Source organism: Callorhinchus milii, unplaced genomic scaffold (assembly GCF_018977255.1).
Source record: "Callorhinchus milii isolate IMCB2004 unplaced genomic scaffold, IMCB_Cmil_1.0 Scaffold12, whole genome shotgun sequence".
Classification (NCBI taxonomy): Eukaryota; Metazoa; Chordata; class Chondrichthyes; order Chimaeriformes; family Callorhinchidae; genus Callorhinchus; species Callorhinchus milii.
The window spans coordinates 679521-702539 of record NW_024704753.1 but is presented as its reverse complement, the minus strand read 5'-3'; the positions used below and the strand labels follow the sequence as shown (position 1 = coordinate 702539).

Here is a 23019-nt window from a genome sequence, read left to right as displayed (position 1 = left end):
ACAATCAGGTTCCTACCTACTGCTAAATGAAGAGAGGCGTGTGGAGGAAGGAAACTTGCCCAACATTTTGCCCTGCCTGGGAACTGAACCCGGGTCCTCTCGGTTGCGAGGCGAGTGCTCTAACCACTAAGCTACAGGACTCCACAATGAGTGATTAGACCCCAGTCAGGATCTGGGGTTTAAACATCCCCCATTTCTGAGCAGTCTCTGTCTCTGGCTGAGCTATTTACATGGTGAAGCTCTTCCGAGCTTGCTTTGTGCTCTCTCTGAGATAAAAGTTAAGTCAAGTGTCTTTAACATGAAGTTCAGCGCCAGCGATACGGGCAGCGATGGACATTTACTGTGACATTGAATCACATTAATCAGTTCACATGTCGTACAAATGTCATTGTAAATCAGCCGTTTTCCCCCCTGATCAGCCCAGCCACACGGCAACACAGAAATGTCAACTTCAGCTGTTTGGCACTGTATCACATGGAGCCAACACAGGCCAGCAGCGAGAGGGAGAGAGAGAGCAGCATCCGCTTGTGGTCACTAGAGGAGCTCGGTAACGGGTACAAAAACCTATGGGGACCACTTCTATCCATGACTGTCTGTGGGACGCTGCTGTGCGCAATCGGCTGCCAAGTCTCGCCCACAAATATACCATCAACTCACTTTACATTATATCCTGTGAAGCGCTTTGGGACGTCTCGAAGACATGATAAGGCGCTTTTATTAAATGCAAGGATTATTATTATTAATACAGGGCTCCCCCCAGCACCCCGTTACAGTGTCCCCGACAATGAGCTCAAAGTCCCTGATGTCGGGGGGTGGGGGGGGGGGGGGGACGAGAGGAGAGGGGGCTTGAACCCACAACCTCCTGACCACACAGACAAGCCCCTGAGCCGGGCTGACATCTCTGGTCCCATCACCCAATGACGGCACATCGTTTGCGCAAGAAACAGAAAATGTAAAGTAAATCCATAACTTTTATTTCTCTTTTAAAAATGATAAGTAAAGCTGTCAATAAAATCTGGAGCTCTGTAAAATATCATAAACAGTTCACAGTGTGAACCCAGGCACCCAATGCCCTCCCCCTCCCCCCGCTACGCCCTCCCCCAAAAGACCCACCACTCTCTCACTGGCGGGCGGTGTGGGGGGGAGCTCATCACTGCCCTTCCCCCCTGCTCTCCACTTCCCTCAAAATACCTAAATACCCCCCACTCACTGACAGTGTGGTAGGGGGGGCGGGGGGGGGGCAGCTCAACATTTACTGTCACTAAAAAGAACATTGTATTTTGCCCAAAAGGGCAATACGGGACATGTGTGTGTATTTCTGTGTGTGTGTATGTGTGTATTTCTCTGTGTGTGTATGTATGTGCGTGTATGTGTGCTTATGTGTGCCTATCTGTGCACCTGTATGTTAGTGTCTGTGTGTGTCTGTATGCATGTACGTGTGTTTATGTGTTCATATGTTTGCACCTGTATGTTAGTGTGTGTGTGTGTATGAGGGTGAATGATAGTAGTGTGTTATCAGCTCATTTACAAGTGGAAAATATTAGTGACAAAAAGAGGGGTGCGGAGCTGTGAGGTGTGTTGTGTTAGTGATTCTGACGAAAGGTCATGGACCTGAAACGTTAACCCATTTCCTCTCTCCATAGATGCTGCCTGATCTGCGGCCTGACCGTCTGAGTGTTCCCGACCACTTCTGGTTTTTATTTCTGCCTCTTTCTCGTATTGAAAACTGTTTCCAAGTAACAGGGGGGGACCAAAAAGTCGTGATAACTACCCTATCATCTAGAAAGAAAATCAAAACCATTATCATTTCTTTAAGACTTATTAGACATTGTAATGGTATCACGACTTCTTGGTCGCCCTGTATAAAACGTCTCACGGCTCACGTCTTCACATTCATTCACGTGGGGGTGAGGGGGTGGGGTCTTAGTGAGCAATTTCGCCCCCTCCCCACCCCCCCTCCCTCCCAGAACAGAGTGACACTGAGCACAATTACAACATCAGTTACTTACACAATAATTAAAATGTCACTTCTTTTAAAACAGATAAAATAACTCTTAAATTTCTTTTTAATTATCAGGTTAAAGTCCGTGCAAAGCTTCTAGAATTAAGTGATTCCTTTTTTTTTTGCTCTCTCTCGCTCTCTCTGTCTGTCTCATTCTCTCTCTCTATATTTTACAGAACACCTGGCTGGGTAGGTCTGGCCGGTTAGAAGTGCGTCTCTTTCTCTGTGATGGTCGACACATAGCCATCCCCTCGGTGCTTGGTTTCGTAGTCATTGGCTGTGACCAGGGAGCTCTTCCCTCTCATCTGCAGCTCAGGGCTTGGTGTGGTCAGCTTCCTGAACCTCTGTCAGAGTCAAGGCAGCCAGTGTTAGGGGCGAGAAAGAGAGCGACAGAGAGAGACACATAGGTAGAGAGAGACACACACACACACAGGGAGAGGCAGAGAGAGAGACACACACACACACAAACACAGAGAGAGGCAGAGAGAGAGACACACAGAAACATCAAGACAGAGAGACACAGAGCAAGACAGAGAGACACTCACACAGATTTATGTAGAGAGAGATAGATAGAGACAGAGAGAGAGACACACAGAGAGACTTCCACACAGAGCTAGACAGCGAGAGAGAGAGAGACAGAGAGAGACACACAAACATACAGAGCGAAAGAGAGAAAGAGAGAGATCGAGAGACACATAACAGCGAAAAGAGAGACAGAGAGGGAGAGAATAGAGATAGACAGCGAATAGAGAGAGTGAGAGAGAATAGAGATAGACAGTGAATAGAGAGACTGAGAGAGAATAGGGATAGATACACAGCCAAAGAGAGTGAGAGAAACCGGGAAACAGAGAGAGAATAGAGAGAGATACAGCTAGAGGGATGGAGGAGGGAGAGAAATGGAGGAAGGGAGGGATCAGAGAGAGAGGTACCTGTGACAAGGTGCCGTCGACCTGGCTGAGTTTGTAGAGGATGCCGAAGGGGATACAGAGCATGGAGGAGAGGGCGAGGAGCCAACCCAGGCCGTGGCCCCAGGTTGGGTATGTGTAAACGTTGTTATATTTGAGCGGTTTGTATCTCACAATGAAGAAAATGAAGATTCCCTGAGGAATGAGAGCAGAGCGTCACACAGCACAGAGCACAGCACAGCAACCCACAGACACACAGCACAGTACACAGCACAGCAACCCACACACACACAGCGCACAGCGACACACAGCACAGCAACCCACAGACACGCAGCACACAGCACAGCAACCCACAAACACACAGCACAGCAACCCACAGACACACAGCACAGCAACCCACAGCACACAGCACAGCAACCCACAGCACACAGCACAGCAACCCACAGCACACAGCACAGCAACCCACAGCACACAGCACAGCAACCCACAGCACACAGCACAGCAACCCACAGCACACAGCACAGCAACCCACAGCACACAGCACAGCAACCCACAGCACACAGCACAGCAACCCACAGCACACAGCACAGCAACCCACAGCACACAGCACAGCAACCCACAGACACACAGCACAGCAACCTACATACACACAGCACAGTACACAGCACTGCAACCCACAGACACGCAGCACACAGCACAGCAACCCACAAACACACAGCACAGCAACCCACAGCACACAGCACAGCAACCCACAGCACACAGCACAGCAACCCACAGACACACAGCACAGCAACCTACAGACACACAGCACAGTACACAGCACTGCAACCCACAGACACACAGCACACAGCACAGCAACACACAGCCACACAGCACAGCACGCAGCACAGTGGATCACACAGCGACTCACACCCACACAGCACAGTGCAGCACACGACTCACAGCGCACAGCACATACAGCACACAGTGACTCACAGCAACACAACAGCCACACAGCAACTCACAGCCACACAGCACAGCCACACAGTGACTCACAGCCACACAGCACAGCAACTCACAGCGCACAGCACATACAGCACACACAGTGCACAGCGCACACAGCACAATGCAGCACCTCGTGGGAGGGACTGGCAAGTGTAGTGACTGTGTATCTCTAGGGACACGAGGGCACACCCACCGCCCGGTCGCTCACGTCCAATTACTGTTTATTAAACCCTCACTGATTCAATCTCTTTTTTTTCAAATGTCAAGTGTAAACAGGTCCTGAACTTCTTCATCTTGAAAATAGAAAACATCTGCCTGACTGCTTCCTCCTCCCCCCCTTCCATATCCCCTAGCCTCCCCCACCCCCCCAACTGCCTCCCCCACCCCCCCAGCTGCCTTCTCCTCCCCCCACCCGCCACCCGTTTCCATGTACATCACCCACTCCTTCCGTCACAGCTCCTTTCACTCCATTACCCCATTTCTCCTCCTCACTCTCAACCATCAACACCAAGCCCATCACCTGCTCCCTCAACCCCCTCCCCACCCAGCTGCTAGTCAGTCAATTCCCACTCCTCCGCCCCCTCTGAAACTTTTGAACTCTCTCCCTCAATCTCTCCGTTTGCCCCTTCTGTCCCCTTTTTCATGTTGCACCTGAAGACTTTACTCTCTGATCTTGCCTAAGGTCACCTCCCCCCTCCCCCCAGCTCGGTGACGTGCTCCACCTCTGTTAAACGTGTGAGGGGCGCTGTGTAAATGCAAGTTGTTGTTATTTCACTAAATGAAGTGGGATCGGGAATGGGAAGGGCTGAGATGGGAAGGGCCGAGATGGGAAGGGCCGGGATGGGAAGGGCTGGGATGGGATGGGATGGGAAGGGCCGGGATGGGAAGGGCTGGGATGGGAAGGGCCGGGATGGGAAGAGCTGGGATGGGAAGGGCTGGGAGACTGGGATCTGGCATCAGGAACTTACACCACAAATCCCGGGAGTGATGAACATCCAGCACCATTTAATCAGGATAAACGGTCGGTATCCGATCATATCTTCAATGTTGTCATAGAAACGATTGCTCCCTGGAACAGGCAGAAGGTCACTGTTAGCCCCGGGGATTGGCGGCCAGGAACCGCGAGAGAAACTTCCGGCTCTGATCCCCCTCAACATCCTCCTCAACAGGGCAGGCAAGAGCTTGGCTTAACATCTCATCCGCAGGATGGCACCTCCAGCAGCGCTCTCTCCCCCCAGCGTCAACCGAGACTGTGAGCTCAGAATCCCCTTGAAACCACAACCTCCTGCTAGTCCAGTGCCCCCCCCCCACCCCAGCCAAAAGCCACCCAACCCCAGCCCCCACCACCACCCAGCGCTGGGTGTCACATCACCATACCGTAAAACCAGCCAATACAGATACACTCAAAGATGGCCACAAAGAGCAGACACATCCCACTGGAGGCGTAGGCATCGAACAGCTGGAACACGTACATCCCCCCCTGCCGGGAAACACCGAGAAACACAGTGTCAGCACGGCACAGAACACCGGAGTGACCGACACCAACACCGCGGACAGGAGAGAGCAGGGAATAGGGTTAGGGTAGAGAGCTCCAGTGGAGCAGCGAGCACCAGCACAGACATGATGGTGAGAGAGGGTGGGGGCTGGGGTCGTGTGGGAGGGTGGGGGGGGTGGAGTGGCGCGGTGAAGGGAGCAGTTGACCACTCACCTCCGTCACCATGAAGAGGCCTATCAAATAGGAGATAATGGCAATGATACAGATGAGCTGTTCACGTCGGTAACCCTTGCGGAAGATGTGGGGGTACATGTCAATGACAGCCGTCACCATGCTCTCCATACACACAAACTGCAGAGACACAGAGAACAAGTGAGAGTGAGGGGAGGGGGAATTAGTGAGAGAGAGAGATAGGGGAGGGGGGAAATCAAGTGTGAGAGAGATAGAAAGATCGGGAAAGAATGAGAGAGGGAAAGAGAGAGACAGCGGGAGAGGAAACAAGTGAGAGAGAGTGAGGGGGTACAAGTGAGGGAAGGGAATGAGTGTGAGAGAGGGAAAGAGAGAGAGGTGGGGAATGAGTGAGAGAGAGGGTGGGCCTGGGGGCCCCTGGGGTGGGGGGGGCGCTGAGGACCTACCTGACTGTCGAGCCCCAAGAATATGAGCATGAGGAAGAAGAGAATGGCCCAGAGCGGGGAGAGCGGCATCATGGTCACTGCCTTTGGGTAGGCGATAAACGTCAGCCCAGGACCTGGGGGTAAAGGTCAATATCAGCCTCGTCACAGCAAATACAGCGGCACAGAGGGGAAGAGGCTCAATGGCAACCACTGGCCCGTGAGGAAGGGGGAGAGAGCTAGGTGGAGAGAGCGAATGAGGGAGGGAGACAGAGCGAGGGAAAGAGAGAGCGAGGGAGAGAGAGGGAGGGAGGGAGGGAGGGAGGGAGGGGGAGAGAGAGCGTGAGGGAGGGAGGGAGGGAGGGAGGGAGGGAGGGAGAGAGAGTGAGTGAGTGAGTGAGTGAGGGAGGGAGGGAGGGAGGGAGCGAGGGAGAGAGTGAGAGAGAGAGAGAGAGAGAGAGAGAGGTAGTTCGGGCTGGAATTCGTCACGTTGTCAGATTTAGTTTTTATTGTTAAATTGAAAAAGGAAAAAAAAAATCCACTTTCACTTGAAACCGAAACTAGGAAATTGTACGGAAATGATGGGAGTTTCCATGGAAACAGGAGTGAGCGGAGTGGAGCTGGTGCTGCCGTTCCCCTGAGTTGCCAGAGGGGGGCAGTATGTCACCAACCCCAGCCCCACCCTGACCGAGACTCGGCTATAACTGGGTGGGTGGGGGGGGGGAGATTGTGGGAAGGTGGAACCTGCGCCTAATACTCTCTGGAATTAGATAAGCCGGATGCCTCCCTCCAGAGAGAGATTCCATTCCGTTCTGTCAATCTATCTCTGGGAGTTCCACGTGAAGGTGGGATGCGTGGAATTCTCAGTCTGGTTTGGAGACTCTTTAGCAACGATGATGGGTTTCCCCGTGTGTCAGACACCCGGCCGGGCAAATAAACATATATAAGTAACTGCAACAAAAACGGAAGTGGCTGAGAAGCCTCAGCAGGTCAGGCAGCGTCTATGGAGAAAGGAAAGTGAGTCAACGTTTTGGGTCCACGACCCTTCGTCAGAAGTGGGGCATGTGAAAGGGAGAGGCTTTTAAGGGCTAACAGAGAGGGAGGGGAGGCAGGGCAGGGAAGACAAATTGTGGGGGGAAGAGGGGGGCGTTTGATGGTTCCCTCACGGTCCCGCGGTGATGGACACCCACCTGACTCGGCCACCTCTGCGATGGGCACTCCCTGCTCGTACGCCATAAACCCCAACACGGAGAATATGGCAAAACCGGCCACAAAACTGGTGCCGCTGTTCAAGCAGCAAAGCATGATACAGTCCCTGGGGAGGAGAGAGGCTGTCAGCCACCAGGCTTACTGGCTGTTAGATGGCTGTATTGGGTGGGGGCTTCGTGCAGGGAGGGGTTGTGTGTGTGTGGGGGGGCTGTATGCCGGGGCGTGGCTGTATGCGGTGAGGGGTTGAGTTTCTGCGGGGGCTGCGTGCCTGGGGGTCAGTGTACAGTGGGGTGAGGGGGGGTGAGTTGTGGCCGGCTGATCATTGAGCCCAGTCATACGTTTATACAATAATAATTCCGGTTTAATCCCATGACTGTAACGGTGAAACATCTGGAAGTGCTTCATGGGGCATTGGCTTCCAGGCGAGTGTAGTGACTGTGAGTGTGAGGTACCTGTAGCAGTAGTCATGGTAGAGGGTGTGAGTTAGTGTGTGGTGAAGTGACTGTGAGTGTGTGGTGGAGTGACTGTGCGTGTGGGGTACCTGTAGCAGTTGTTGTGATAGGGGTTGTAGCTACCCAGTGCAGTCAGGCAGCCCAGGCAGATAGCGTAGGAAAAGAAGATCTGTGTCCCAGCGTCCACCCAAACCTGCCAACAGTACAGCGTGTGAGACAGCAACAGCGACCAATCAATAGTATATACAGCGCACACACACACACACACACATACACACAGCGTGAGAAACAGCAACAGCGACCAATCAATAGTGCATACAGCGTACACACACGAACACACACACACAGCATGAGAGACAGTGACCGATGCACACTGTACACAAAGAGAACAACGGGCAAGCCATAGGAACAGCAGCAGGCCATTCAGCCCCTCAAGCGTGTTCCCCTATTCTATTAGATCATAGCTGATCTGTACCTCAACTCCAATTACCCAGCATTGCCCCTGGATACCCTGCCCTAACAGATATCTCTCCACCTCCGTCTGGGGATGAGAGACTCCGGGAAGTGAGCTGGGAATGCTGCGAGACCCAACTCATACGTGTGTGCAGGGAGGGGGGTGCGAGCGAGGAGGGGGAGACAGAAGAGTAAGTGGGTGGAGGAAGGAACGAGGGAGAAGGGGCAAGCGGGGGTGGCGGGAGGAGAGCGAGGGGGGAGAAGGGGGATTTGACTCAATGCGAGCACACACAGCACAAAGCTGAAGCCGCGGCTATTTGAACGGGTAATTTACCGCGATCCGGCCTGTCAGCCCCAGATAAAACCCGCTGGATTTATTGTGCACGTCTCCGGGCTGGTGAAGGCAGCGTTGTGTGGGGGGAGAGCTGAGTGACATGCTATTGAAGCGTGTGTCTAACTCACGGGCAAACTGCACACATCAAAGGTCATGAGAATAGCAAAGGGGATTGTGTGGACAAAGAACAGGAAGTGGCTCTGGCACTCACACATCACACAGACAAACAGCGACATTAGCATAATTCTCTGTGTTCAGTAGCACTGCCAACCCCAGAGGTGTGAGTGTGGGCAACAGAGACAGCAAACCCACAGCCTGCACTCGCTCTCGGACTCTATCTCTCACTCTCTGTCCCTTGGTGTTTATCATTCTCAACTAAATGCCAATCCCTGGCTGTAGTACAGATGTAACACGCTGTGAGACTCTACACTGGTGAGGGGCGCAGTAAAACCATAAGAATTTGCTGGCAAATGGAGACCAAGGTTCACCTTCCACCATCTTGGCAGTCGCTTCCCATTTCGTGTCCAAAACTATATACTCTATCCCCAGATATTATTTTCCAGCAGAAATATACAAATGCAAGTTGTTGTTGAAACTTCAAATTGTCCCAAAGAGCTTCCACTGGGAAGTGGAGACCAAGTGTAGTGACTGTGTATCGCAGACTCCAGCTCCAAACTGCCTGAACTGTGAGGGCAAAGTCCCTGATTTCTCTCTCTCTCTCTCTCTCTCTCTCCTGCTACTCTCTCTTTCCCCCCTCTCTCTCGCCAATTCTGACACATCAGCTAATTCCTATCAGACAGTCTATCTCTGGGATTTCCATGTGTAGGTGGGATGCATGGAATTCTCAGTTTGGTTTAGAGACTCTTAAGCAACGGTGATGGGTTTCCGCATGTGTCAGACACCCGGCCGGGCAAAAAATACACTTTGGGTATGTATGAGGTTAGGCCGAGGCTGACCCTCTGGCTAGACTTCAGTTTAATCCCAGCCTGTCAGGTGTGCACTGTGAGTTTGTGACTGTAGCTACAGAGCGTGAGCTCGTGAATTAGTGTAAAAGTGAGCAATGGTTTCATAGCTGTCCTGTCCCACTGAAAGCCTAAACTCCCACCACTGGAGTTATTTATAATTCCGTTTGTTTACACTGGGATGGTGTGGGGCCCAAATTCACCCCGATTCAGAGAGTCACTATGAGTTAAGTGGTGAATATTCCCCCTCTCCCCACCCACCCACCCACCCCATCCCCACCACACACACACTGCTCTGTAGTATCAGCAATGAGATGCTCTGGGCACTTTGCCATATCTCCAGCGGGCCGGTCACACACACTACCAAACTCTTACCCACTCTGTGTTTACATTCCCCATCTGTTACTCACTCACTCACTCACCCATCCACTCACACACTCACTCACTAACGTGATCACTCATTTGCTCACTTATTCATTCACTTGTTCGCTCACTCATTGTTGCCCAGTTGCTCACTCACTCACTCACTCTCTCTCTCACTCTCCCTCTCACTTACTCTCTCTCTCTCCCTCTCCCTCTCACTCACTCTCCCTCTCACTCACTCTCTCGCTCTCCCTCTCACTTACTCTCTCTCTCTCCCTCTCACTCCCTCTCACTCACTCACTCACTCACTCACTCTCTCTCTGTCGCTCAGGGTTTCAGTGGATTGGAGTGGCGGGCTGTGATGTAATCGTCAATGAACCTTCACTCGGACCCGGATGACCTATCAGGTCAGATCTCTCTGCCCCATGCCAGCCCGTCGGCCCACACTCAATAGCCTCCCCTCCGCCCCCCCACCCCCAGGCTCACAGCCCCCCACCTCATACACATATGCCAAGTGGCCGGAGTGACAGGCTGGCCTGCTTCCCTTGGGGAACTTCTAGCATGCAAGCCAGAAATTCCTAGCTGTAAGTGAGCCTTGGAAGGCCCTGAGGCCTGGGTGAGGGTCTCGTCCTGTACTATTTTTGAATCGTTTGTAAGTTTGATGCTTGGATATTCTGTCTGTGCTGAAATCCATCTCCCTTCCCGCTCCCACTCCATCCACTGCATGCCCCTCCCCCACCCCAATCCCACCCCTGCCCCCCCAAGCCATCCCCATCACCCCATCTCCCAACACTCCCCCCCCACACCCCCTCCCCAGCGAGACGGCGCAGTAATAGTACAGCACAGCACAGTAGGTGGGGGAGGAGGGGGAGGAGGGGACGGAGAGAGCGCCTCATTGTTGGAGACGCCGTCTTTCGAGACGTTAAACTGAGCGTTTGTCGGTGCTCTGTTCAGGCGGACGTTAAAGATCTTCACAATGCTACTGCTGGGAAAAGAGAAGTGAGTTTCTCTCTCGTCCGGTGTCCTGGCCGACAATGCCCCAGATAAAACCACTCGCTCACTTCATGGCAGTTTGTGGGGACATCGCTGTGTGCAAATTGGCTACTGTGTTCACCCACAAAACACACAGTCACTACACTTGAGAACGATTACACGTAAGGCTCTCTGAGTGGTTTTGAGATGCAGGGATTTTTATATGATTATTAATGTGATGCCAGTGTCCACACACACACACACACAATGAAACCCATTGTAAGTGTATAGTTTGCCCTGTGTGGTGGGGGGGTTGCAGATTACTGGTAATAATTCCTCCCTCCAGTAAATCAGGACCTGGGGATAATGAGCTTAGGGAATTCCGACTGTCTTTAAATCTCGGAAAGCTCCATCACTGGGAATTTCTGGTCTTGTGACAAATCTGGGTCAAGAGCAAAGTAACCAGGGTGGGGGTAGGAGACGGGGGAGAGGGGGGGGGGTGCTTGCAGAGATGGGGGGAAGGGGGAGAGGACAGGACAGGGGATCCTGCAATTGGAGGGGAGTAAATTCAGAGAGAATTTACCCAAACACTAGTAGTGAACCCGAGGGAGAATTTTGAATCAGGAAATGTTGATTTTGATTGTACAGGTGACTGCCAGGAAGGTGGGAGGCGAACTAGGTGGACGTTGGTCTTTTTTTTACTAGCATTTCTTATGTTCTTATATACATGATTAACTTGAGATGTGGGGAGTTTAAATCCAGGGCAAACACTAACCTGAATAAATTATCGCACTTTTATTGGGATTATCAAGCTACAATGTCTGTCTGTGCTTCGCAGAGAAGTGTTCTCAAGTGTAGTGACTGTGTGTTTTGTGAGTGAACGCAGCAGCAGCCAGTTTGCACACAGCAACATCCTGCAAACAGCCGTGAAGTGAGCGACCAATTTTATCTGAGGGACTGTCAACCAGGACATCAGGAGAGAGAAAAGAAACTCCCTTCTCATTTCCCAGCAGTGCCACTGGATCTTTAATGCCCACCTGAACAGGGCACAGATAGGGAGTGAGGTTTAACGTCTCATCTGAAGGACAGTCCCTCAATGCGGCACTCTCTCTCTCTCTCTCTCTCTCCCCAGCACCAAGCTGGAATCAACTTGGACTGTGAGCTCAGAGTCCCTGACGTGAGGGCTCAAACCCATGACCAACCTGACACTTGCATCATAGACATAACACAACCTCCGTGGCCTAAGGCCCTGAAGGGTATTGAGGTTCTGGGTGTGGTTAGAAAGAGGCTGGCAGGGAGGGAGGGGAGGGAGGGAGGGTGTAATGGGAGACTTGGAGCTCCATACCTGAGGTTCAGACAGACGACTCATGTCCGGGTAAAGGTAAAACTTGATGCCTTCGGATGCTCCCGGGAGTGTGACACCACGAATCAACAGAACCAGCAGCATCAGGTAGGGGAAGGTGGCCGTTACATACACCACCTGCAGAGAGAGAGACATGATCATCAGCTCCATCAATGGTCATTCGCCCACAAATATACGGTCAATTCACTTTACAGTCTATTCTGTGAAGTGCTTTGAAACGTCGAGAAGACGTGAAAAGCGCTATATCAAATGCAAGGATTATTATTATTATTATTATTATTATTATTATTATCAACAGCCCATCACCAGGTAACTGACCAAAACAGCACTCAGCACAGCAGACAGACAGACAGACAGACAGACAGACAGACAGACAGACAGACAGACAGACAGACAGACAGACAGACAGACAGACAGACAGACAGACAGACAGACAGACAGACAGACAGACAGACAGACAGACAGACAGACAGACAGACAGACAGACAGACAGACAGACACAACTGTGAAATCAAATGGGTTTACAGCATGTCAGCTCAGTAGTCCCAGAGGGCAACAACGGTCAATAATAAGTAACAATAATAAATAATAATAGCAAAAAATAATAAATAAAAAATAACAAATAATAATAACAATAATAAAAAACAAAAAATAACACTAACAATGCTTGTATTTGATACTATTTCATTTTTGTTTATGCAACGCTTTTTATTTCAGAAGGATATCTCAAAAGCGTTTCACAGGAATTTACTTTTTGTAGGCAAATGTGGCAGCTGATTTGCACCCAGCAATGTCCCCACAAACAGACCAGTAACTGGATGACTCATTTTATCTGGCGGCTTGTCGGTTGGGACATCGGGAGGGAGAGAGAAACTCCCCTTTTGCAATAGCTTTAACATCCATTTGTGGAGTCCTGTAGCTCAGTGGTTAGAGCACTCGCTTTGCAAGCGAGAGACCTGAGTTCAATTCCAGGCAGAGGGCGAAACCTTGGGCAAGTTTCCTTACTCCACACAGAGCCTAATAATAATCCCTCCAAAACCAAAAACAATAATAAATTGGTCATTTTCAATCTACAGCTGTTTGTGGGACATTGCTGTGCGCAATTGGCTGCCGCGTTCGCCCACAAATATACAGTCAATTCACTTTACAGAGTGTTCTGTGAAGCGCTTTGGGACGTCCTCCCGACGTGAAAAGCGCTATATCAAATGCAAGGATTATTATTATTATTATTATTATCCACCGGAACAAGACACATAGATGGGGAGTGAGGTTAACGTCTCATCTCTGACAATGTGTGGCTCCCCCAGCACTGTGGGGGGTGGGGTGGGGGGATGAGAGGCACTGGGACGTATTTGTTTATTGCAAGGGAATTATTGGGGTGACCAGGGAGGTTAGAGTGGGATGTTATTGGGATGCACAGTCGGGCAAGATGAGATCAAGTGGTCTTCTTCACCCCCAACCCCTCTCGTGACGTTTCCGAGCCCTGAAACTTCCCTTACTTTTAGCCCGTGTGACCGCAGTGCCTTTCCAGTTCAGACAGTGCAGGATTGTGGAAAACCCCTAACTCGGCAAAACATATGGGAATGAAGATTGAGAATTCTCGGGAAACCTTAGAGTTTAAGACGGGACGTGCAACAGACACAGGCTGAGACTGGGGGGAGTTTCAGGCCTGACTGAGAAGACGGAGAGCAGCAGGCAGGAGGCTGAAGGACTCGTCTCAACCATGTTCGTCACCCCTGACCTAAATCCTGCAGCTGCCCTGCGGGGGGGAGCACTCCTTCCCCCAGCGACCTTTCAACTCCGATCTGTCTGACTATAACCCCGCAAACAGGCTTCACCACCCTGACAGCCCCACGTGTAACATTCCTCTCTCTAGATATTTTAAGTTTCCTCACCCCACACGCCTAATAATAATCCCTCCGAAACAAAACAATAATAAATTGGTCATTTTCAATCCACGGCTGTTTGTGGGACGCTGCTGTGCGCAATTGGCTGCCGCGTTCGCCCATAAATATACGGTCAATTCACTTTACAGTATATTCTTTGAAACGGTTAAAAGATGTGGAAAGCGCTATATCAAATGCAAGGATTATTATTATTATTATTTTGTCTCCTCTTACTCTCTACTCTCTCGCTTTCCTCTTCCTCCCACTCTCTCTCTCTCAGTAGCTCCGATTTCATGCCACAGTGTGTGGGCTCTCAGTGGCTCGTGTGCAGTGAACTCCGGGACCTGTATGTGTGTGTGAACACAACAACGAGGCTGATCTAAAGGTGGGCGGTGGGGGTGGGTTAGGAGCAGAAGCTGTCGGTGGAGATAGGCTGGGTGGCTGGGCAATGGGCTGGGTGGCTGAGAGGTGGGGTGGGGGCTGTCAGTGTCGGGGCCTATCAGTGGGAACAGACTGGGTTATCACTAACAGAGGAAGATAAGGCAAGGGTGTGGTGGGCGTTGGTCAATGTAATGGGAAGCAAGGTTGGGCGAGATGAGATCAAACAGGCCAAAGGATCTTCTTCACCCCAACCCCTCTCGTGAGCCCTGAAATTCCACCTAGTTTTACCCTGAGAGACCGCATTGCCTTCCTATTTCAAGTAGCGCAGAATCCACATGTTTCACCGTGTGGACGTGTGGATGACGCTGTATTTGTGGTGGAGTTTTTGACCACTCCCCACCCCCATTGCTTTCTGTAATGCTAGGCTCGCGGCTCTTGTTAAAGGCCTGAGCCTCCTGATTGCCATTCGCAGTCACTACCGTCCCCGGGCTCAGATTCCTGTAAAAAAATGCTTTCCAAAATCCCCCACAAGCACAGGGCATCCCACCGAGTCGCCTAGAGACAGAGTGAATGCTGGCGGCTGCAGAGAGAGCTCTCAGTGCTGCTGTCAGTCCTGCCGTGGAGGAGGTGTAGAGGGAACACAGTAAAGATCCCTCTCCTTCCCTCCTGTGAATACACAGATCAGTCTCTGCTCTGCGCTAATGCCTCTCGGTGAAGCGCTATTCTTTGCCACCACTGTAGCCCCAAACAAAAGACACTTCAGCAGAAAATATCTTTGCTGACTCGAGCCTTTCCCTGGACCACCACAATGGAGCTGATTCCTTTGCTTGCTCTCGACACTTCTCTTTTCCATTCTTCACTGTTCCTTTATGCCTCATTGAATCCATTAGAGGCTCATTCTAATGCGCTTTTCAAAACCTCTTCTTGAGCACAGCCAGTATCAGAGAGCTGGCTGGCACCGAGGTGGGGGGCTGGAGGTTGGGGGCTGGGGTTGAGGAGTGGGACTGGGGCCTGTGGGGGAATGGGGAGGGGGGCTGGAGGCTGGTGACAGGGGCTGGGGGCTAGGGGTAGGGTCTGGGGGTTCAGAGTTGGGGGTGGGGCCCGGGGTGGGTGACTGGGTGCTGAAGCAAGAGACCAAAGGTAAATGCTCAAAGCAAAGATAAAGGATAACCAGGACTTCACAGTCACTTTTCAGTCACAGTCACATTGACTATTTATTCCTCCCCCTCCCTCTTCTTCCCTCTCGGCTGAAGACCTTTCTCTCGGCTGAAGACCCTTCTTTTCGACCGCACTTTTGGTCATTTTCCCCCCCCCTCCCCCAGCGGGCCCCGGGATCTGTCACTGTGACGCGCTCTGAGATGCCATCTGGCGTGGAGGGTGCTATATAAATCGAAGTTGTTGTTGTTTTCCTCCTCTTCCTCTGATGGAGTATCTTAGACGGCCATTGTGAGCGTAACAATCCTCAGTGTTACCGCATGTCCGGGTGGGGTTGGGGATTGGAGTTTGGGTAAAGGGGTTGAGAACTGGGGTGGGTGGGGGCCGGAGTCATAGCCAGCAGTTTAGGGGATGATTTTTCCCACAAACTGATGCTCGCTTTCAGCAATAAGAGCCACGACATTCTATAAAACAACAGGTGATGGTGTATGTCACTGTGGAGACAGAGATGCTGTGTTTTGGTTGTTGACACACACGGAAACCCATCACTGTTGCTTAAGAGTCTCCAAACCAAACTGAGAATTCCATGCCTCCCATCCACACTTGGAAATCCGAGAGATATATTATTGGAATGGAATGTGTACTCTCTCTCTCTCTCCCTAGAGGGACACATCCTTGCTTACCTAATTCCGGAGAGTACTAGGCACAGATTGGCAAGAGCCAAGATTTGGGGAGTCCAGAGTGTGCATGGGGTAACTGCTGAAGCCTCATAGCTTACCATTGATAGCTTGGTGTGTGGTCGGAAGCGCAGGGAGGTGGGGGGACGCTGCGTGGGAGAACGCTGTGTGGGAAGGGGGCGCGGAATGCTGTGCGGAGTCAGAGTGCTGTGCCAGACTCCTGGAATCACCTCACCTTGCCAGTGGACTTGGGCCCTTTCCATATGCAAAAGTAGCAAATGATCCAGGCAGCCAGCAGACACAGGGCTAGTTCCCACCGCACATTCCCGATCTTCTCTATTCCACTCGATAATCCCAGCACTCTCCGTCTGACAACAACAACACCACCTCAAAAAGTCACATTTCCACTTATCCCAAAATACCCCTCCTCCTTCCCCCAGGAAAGTATTGCGGAGATCACAACACAAGTCAAAATACCTGACCCTGACTGGAGATTTTCAATCTATTTACCAGCAGTAAGTAGGAACCCACTTGTTAGTCAATTGCTAGATCGTTTTCTGGGGGTAATAATCTCTCCAAAAAATAAAAAAATTTGGTCACTCAACTCACGACCGTTTGTGGGCCACTACTGCGCGCAATTGTCTGCCACATTTCACCCCCAAGAAATATACAGTCCTTACACTTTGCAGTGTATCCTGTGAAGCGCTTTGAGACATCTCAATGACGTAATAAGACTGATGTAGTGAATGAAGACTGAACACTGAAATTCCTCCAAGTTCTTAGCCTTTGGACAATTTAAGAAGGTACAATTTTGGGGGAAAATTTAGTGGAAAAATCATCTGTGTTTCTAAACTATTCTCGAATGAGAGCATTTTAGCTGTCACCCACAAAATACACAATCACTGCACTTTACACTAAATCCCGTGAAGCACTTTGAGACGTCTCAACGACGTCATAAGGCGTTATATCAAATGCAAGGTTTATTATTATGGAAACCCTTTTCGAGTGGGTTCGAACTAAAAAAAATAGGTAATTCTAACTTCACTGAAAATAATTCTATTTGTAATTATAAAATTCTATACAATATGTAGAATAGTATGATGAATATTCTATAAGTATATTCTGCATGGTCACAGCTTGATCTGGTTACACTTCAGACACCCAGCTCAGAGAAATAGAAGTCACAGAAATAGAAGTCAGAGAAATAGAAGTCAGTTACAAACAACAATAAATTATGAATGTCTAATCCAATTAAATCAACTCATGGAAGCGCTTCCCGAGCCACACGCCTCTTCCCAGAGTTTTCCCCAAGTCTCGATTCCCATTAAAACCTGCTCCTGTTTATTGGCTGCTGTGATTAACCTTCTATCGCTCATACTCACTCCCAAAACTCAATGACAGACGAGGTCCCATTGCGGGTGTTGTCTTGGGTACAGTTGGTGATGTTCAGCTTCTGAAACTCCACACAGTTCTCTTCAGAGATAGGAAAGCGGGATTGGGGGGGATAGAGGGGGAAGGAGAGAGGGTAGAAAGGGGAGAGTGTGAGAGGAAGAGAGACAGTGAGGGTGGGAGAGGGAAGGAGGATAAAAAGAAAGGGGGGGGAGAGAGGACAGAGTAGATAGGGAAGTAAGTGGGAGAGGGGATAAAGGAGGGAGTGGAGGAAACAGAAGAGATCAACAGTCAGCGACAAGGTGGGGCAGAGCAGGATGGTGCGTGTTTGTAGACGGACAGTGTGGGGTGTGTGATGTGGGGTGTGAGTGTGCAGTGAGGGGTGGGTGTCAGGGAGAGGGGTGGGTGCCAGGGAGAGGGGTGGGTGCCAGGGAGAGGGGTGGGTGCCAGGGAGAGCTTACTTGTATTCCAATGGTGATCACAGCTGGCCCAGGGCAGCTCGCTGGTAAAGGAGTTCAGTAGATAGAAGATGGCCCAGGCCAGGACTATGATATAATAGATGTTCACGTGAGCCTCAATGACCTGAGTGGCGTAGCCAATGCCTGCGGGAGAGAGAGAGAGAGACAGGGTTGAGCCGGGCAGGGCTGGGTTTGGGGCTGAGGGTTGGGGGTGGAGATAAGGTTGGGCATGTGGTTGGGGCTGGGGTTGGACCATGTGTTCGGGCTGGGGGTTGGAGCTGGGGCTGGCGTTGGGTTGGTTTGGGGCCTTACCTTCAAACAGTGGGCAGATCTGCCTCCAGCAGGTGATGCCACCCTGGCTGGTGAACTGCCCCAGCGCCGTCTCCAGCAAAAACACAGGGATCCCACAGCACACAAAGAATATCACATAGGGGATCAGGAAGGCACCTATAAAGAGAGAGAGAGGAGAGGGGGGAATAAGAGAGATGGAGGAAAGAGGAGATGGAGGAGAGAGAGACAGTGAAAAGATGGGGAGAGATGTGAAGGGGGGGGGGGGTGAGAGAGGAAAGAGAGAATAAGAGAAATGGGGGGAGAGAGGGAGGGAAAGAAGGAGAAATGAGAGGGGAGGAATACAATAGGGGGAGAGAAGAGATAGATTATTAAACATTACACAGACCATCCCTGCTCCCCAAAGAACCATAGTGTGTGAGAGAGTGTTGAGGTGTCAGACTGAGATAGACATAGGGGAGAGGGGTTGGGGTGAAGGGTTGGGGTGAGGGGTTGGGGTGAGGGGTTGGGGTGAAGGGTTGGTGTTAGGGTTGGTGTTAGGGTTGGGCTGAGGGGTTGGGGTGAGGGTTGGTGTTAGGGTTGGGGTGAGGGGTTGGTGTTCGGGTGAGGGGTTAGGGTGAGGGGTTGGGGTGAGGGGTTGGGGTGAAGGGTTGGGGTGAGGGGTTGGTGTTAGGGTTGGGGTGAAGGCTGGGGTTGGGCTGAGGGGTTGGTGTTAGGGTTGGGGTGAGGGGTTGGTGTTAGGGTTGGGGTGAGGGGTTGGGGTGAAGGGTTGGGGTGAAGGCTGGGGTTGGGGTGAGGGGTTGGGGTTGGGGTGAGGGGTTGGGGTGAGAGGTTGGGGTGAAGGCTGGGGATGGGGTGAGGGTTCGGGGTGAAGGGTTGGTGTTAGGGTTGGGGTGAGGGTTGGTGTTAGAGGTTGGGGTTGGGGTGAGGGGTTGGGGTGAGGGTTTGGGGTTGGGGTGAAGGCTGGGGTTGGGCTGGGGGGTTGGTGTTAGGGTTGGGGTGAGGGGTTAGGGTTGGGGTGAGGGGTTGGTGTTAGGGTTGGGTTGAGGGGTTAGGGTTGGGGTGAGGGGTTGGTGTTAGGGTTGGGGTGAGGGGTTAGGGTTGGGGTGAGGGGTTGGGGTGAGGGGTTGGGGTGAGGGGTTGGGGTGAGGGGTTGGTGTTAGGGTTGGGGTGAGGGTTGGGCTGAGGGGTTGGGGTGAGGGTTTGGGGTGAGGGTTTGGGGGGCAGTAGAGGGGTGGGGGTGGGGGACAGTAGAGGGGTGGGGGTGGGGGTCAGCACCGTACCTCCGCCGTTCTTGTAGCACAGATAGGGGAACCGCCACACGTTGCCGAGGCCGATGATCTCTCCGGCCACTGACAGCACAAACTCCACTTTGTTGTTCCAGTGGCCGCGCTCCCGGACCCGCTGTTGGGCACTCACCAGTGCGGCATTGGACGCCTCAGTGTCCGGGACATCCTCTGACTTCCCGTTGAGGATGGGGTCAGCTTTCACCTGTCTCATGGTCTGCAATAGTCACCTGGGACAGGCGGGAGGGGGGTCAGCGTCTGTCTGTCATGAGGGGACACTGGTCTGTCTGTCTGTCTGTCTGTCACGGTGTCAGTGCCGGTGGGTCTGAGCGTGAGGGAGTGGGTGGGGGGAAGACTGTGTGTGTGACTGTGAGGGAGTTAATGTGTGTGTGACTGTGAGGGAGTTAGTGTATGTGTGACTGTGAGGGAGTTAGTGTGTGTGACTGTGAGGGAGTTAGTATGTGTGTGACTGTGAGGGAGTTAGTGTGTGTGACTGTGAGGGAGTTAGTGTGTGTGACTGTGATGGAGTTAGTGTGTGTGTGACTGTGAGGGAGTTAGTGTGTGTGACTGTGAGGGAGTTAGTGTGTGTGACTGTGAGGGAGTTAGTGTGTGTGTGACTGTGAGGGAGTTAGTGTGTGTGTGTGACTGTGAGGGAGTTAGTGTGTGTGACTGTGAGGGAGTTAGTGTGTGTGTGACTGTGAGGGAGTTAGTGTGTGTGACTGTGAGGGAGTTAGTGTGTGTGTGTGACTGTGAGGGAGTTAGTGTGTGTGACTGTGAGGGAGTTAGTGTGTGTGACTGTGAGGGAGTTAGTGTGTGTGTGACTGTGAGGGAGTTAGTGTGTGTGACTGTGAGGGAGTTAGTGTGTGTGACTGTGAGGGAGTTAGTGTGTGTGTGTGACTGTGAGGGAGTTAGTGTGTGTGTGTGACTGTGAGGGAGTTAGTGTGTGTGTGTGACTGTGAGGGAGTGTGTGTGACTGTGAGGGAGTTAGTGTGTGTGACTGTGAGGGAGTTAGTGTGTGTGACTGTGAGGGAGTTAGTGTGTGTGACTGTGAGGGAGTTAGTGTGTGTGACTGTGAGGGAGTTAGTGTGTGTGTGACTGTGAGGGAGTTAGTGTGTGTGTGACTGTGAGGGAGTTAGTGTATGTGACTGTGAGGGAGTTAGTGTGTGTGACTGTGAGGGAGTTAGTGTGTGTGTGTGACTGTGAGGGAGTTAGTGTGTGTGTGTGACTGTGAGGGAGTTAGTGTGTGTGACTGTGAGGGAGTTAGTGTGTGTGTGACTGTGAGGGAGTTAGTGTGTGTGACTGTGAGGGAGTTAGTGTGTGTGACTGTGAGGGAGTTAGTGTGTGTGTGACTGTGAGGGAGTTAGTGTGTGTGACTGTGAGGGAGTTAGTGTGTGTGACTGTGAGGGAGTTAGTGTGTGTGTGACTGTGAGGGAGTTAGTGTGTGTGACTGTGAGGGAGTTAGTGTGTGTGACTGTGAGGGAGTTAGTGTGTGTGTGACTGTGAGGGAGTTAGTGTGTGTGACTGTGAGGGAGTTAGTGTGTGTGACTGTGAGGGAGTTAGTGTGTGTGACTGTGAGGGAGTTAGTGTGTGTGTGACTGTGAGGGAGTTAGTGTGTGTGACTGTGAGGGAGTTCGTGTGTGTGACTGTGAGGGAGTTAGTGTGTGTGTGACTGTGAGGGAGTTCGTGTGTGTGACTGTGAGGGAGTTAGTGTGTGTGTGTTGGGGGGACAGTGAGTAATCCGAATGCAAACTGCCTGAGGAGCTGATATTCCCAGAGACGCCGCTCAGCTCTGAACCATCGCTGCTGTAGAATGCGCTGCCGACGGGGACGATTCGCAACGCCGTGTGATGTTTAGCAGAGGCTGAGAATGCGCTCCTCGCTCCACTCACTCACTCACTCACTTACCGTGCGAGCGATTCTCTGGGGAAGCGTCCTGAGTGCAGTGTGGGGCACAGGCGGGGAGCCAGCGCCTCTCTGTGGGTCTGTGGGGATGGGGACTCCTCTCTCTCCCTCTGTGTCTGTGGGGATGGGGACTCCTCTCTCTCCCTCTGTGTCTGTGGGGATGGTGACTCCTCTCTCTCCCTCTGTGTCTGTGGGGATGGGGACTCCTCTCTCTGTGGCTCTCTCCCTCTGAGTCTGTGGGGATGGTGACTCCTCTCTCTGTGTGTCTCTCTGTGGGGATGGTGACTCCTCTCTCTCTCTCTCTCTCTCTGTCTCTCTCCCTCTGTGTCTGTGGGGATGGTGACTCCTCTCTCTGTGTGTCTCTCTGTGGGGATGGTGACTCCTCTCTCTCTCTCTCTCTCTCTGTCTCTCTCCCTCTGTGTCTGTGGGGATGGTGACTCCTCTCTCTCTGTCTGTCTGTCTCTCACTGACTTGAGTGACTGGGAACAAGCGCACCTCAACCCCCTCTCACAGCCGCTGCCGAATCCCTGGGTTTGGATGTCAGCCAAGTGCTCCCTGTCACTGCCCCCCACCCCCACCTCAAACACTCCCTACATACCCACACACACCCCTCACACCCCTCCCACATACACTGCCCTCACTCACACACACACCTACCCCTCCCCCCCACCCCAACACTGATATGATGAGAGAAGCAGATAGACCAGGGGCATGTGAGTGTGTGTATGTGAGGGGCTGTGTGTGTATGTATGTGTGGGGCTGTGTGTGTATGTATGTGTGAGGGGCTGTGTGTGTATGTATGTGTGAGAGGCTGTGTGTGTATGTATGTGTGGGGCTGTGTGTGTATATATGTGTGGGGCTGTGTGTGTATGTATGTGTGAGGGGCTGTGTGTGTATGTATGTGTGAGGGGCTGTGTGTGTATGTGTGTGTGAGGGGCTGTGTGTATGTATGTGTGAGAGGCTGTGTGTGTAGGTATGTGTGAGGGGCTGTGTGTGTATGTATGTGTGAGGGGCTGTGTGTGTATGTATGTGTGAGGGGCTGTGTGTATGTATGTGTGAGAGGCTGTGTGTGTAGGTATGTGTGAGGGGCTGTGTGTGTATGTATGTGTGAGGGGCTGTGTGTGTATGTATGTGTGAGGGGCTGTGTGTGTATGTGTGTGTGAGGGGCTGTGTGTATGTGTGTGTGAGGGGCTGTGTGTGTATGTGTGTGTGAGGGGCTGTGTGTGTATGTATGTGTGGGGCTGTGTGTGTAGGTATGTGTGAGGGGCTGTGTGTAGGTATGTGTGAGGGGCTGTGTGTATGTGTGTGTGAGGGCTGTGTGTATGTGTACGTGTGAGGGGCTGTGTGTATGTGTGTGTCTCGGGGCTGTGTGTGTATGTGTATGTCGAGGCTGTGTGTGTATGTGTGTGTCTCGGGGCTGTGTGTGTTTGTGTGGTGTGTGAGGGGCTGTGTGTGTATGTGTGTGTAACTGGCTGGTGTGTGTGTGAGGGCT

General features: G+C 51.8%; 1 protein-coding gene across 1 annotated transcript; it reads right to left on the bottom strand.

Annotated features, from left to right (window-relative positions):
• Window positions 1-2166: 2166 nt before the first annotated feature.
• Window positions 2167-21638, bottom strand: slc6a11b (solute carrier family 6 member 11b). The gene is made up of 15 exons (XM_042339485.1): window positions 21531-21638; window positions 19623-19855; window positions 18364-18498; window positions 18055-18195; window positions 17587-17677; window positions 16440-16572; window positions 12088-12222; window positions 7748-7851; window positions 7188-7312; window positions 6022-6134; window positions 5600-5737; window positions 5269-5371; window positions 4860-4960; window positions 2932-3102; window positions 2167-2346 (listed from the first exon to the last, which is right to left on the bottom strand). Exons 2-15 carry the CDS (start codon window positions 19837-19839, stop codon window positions 2206-2208), a joined length of 1848 nt encoding a protein of 615 aa, XP_042195419.1. The 5' UTR covers window positions 19840-19855; window positions 21531-21638; the 3' UTR covers window positions 2167-2205.
• Window positions 21639-23019: the final 1381 nt, after the last annotated feature.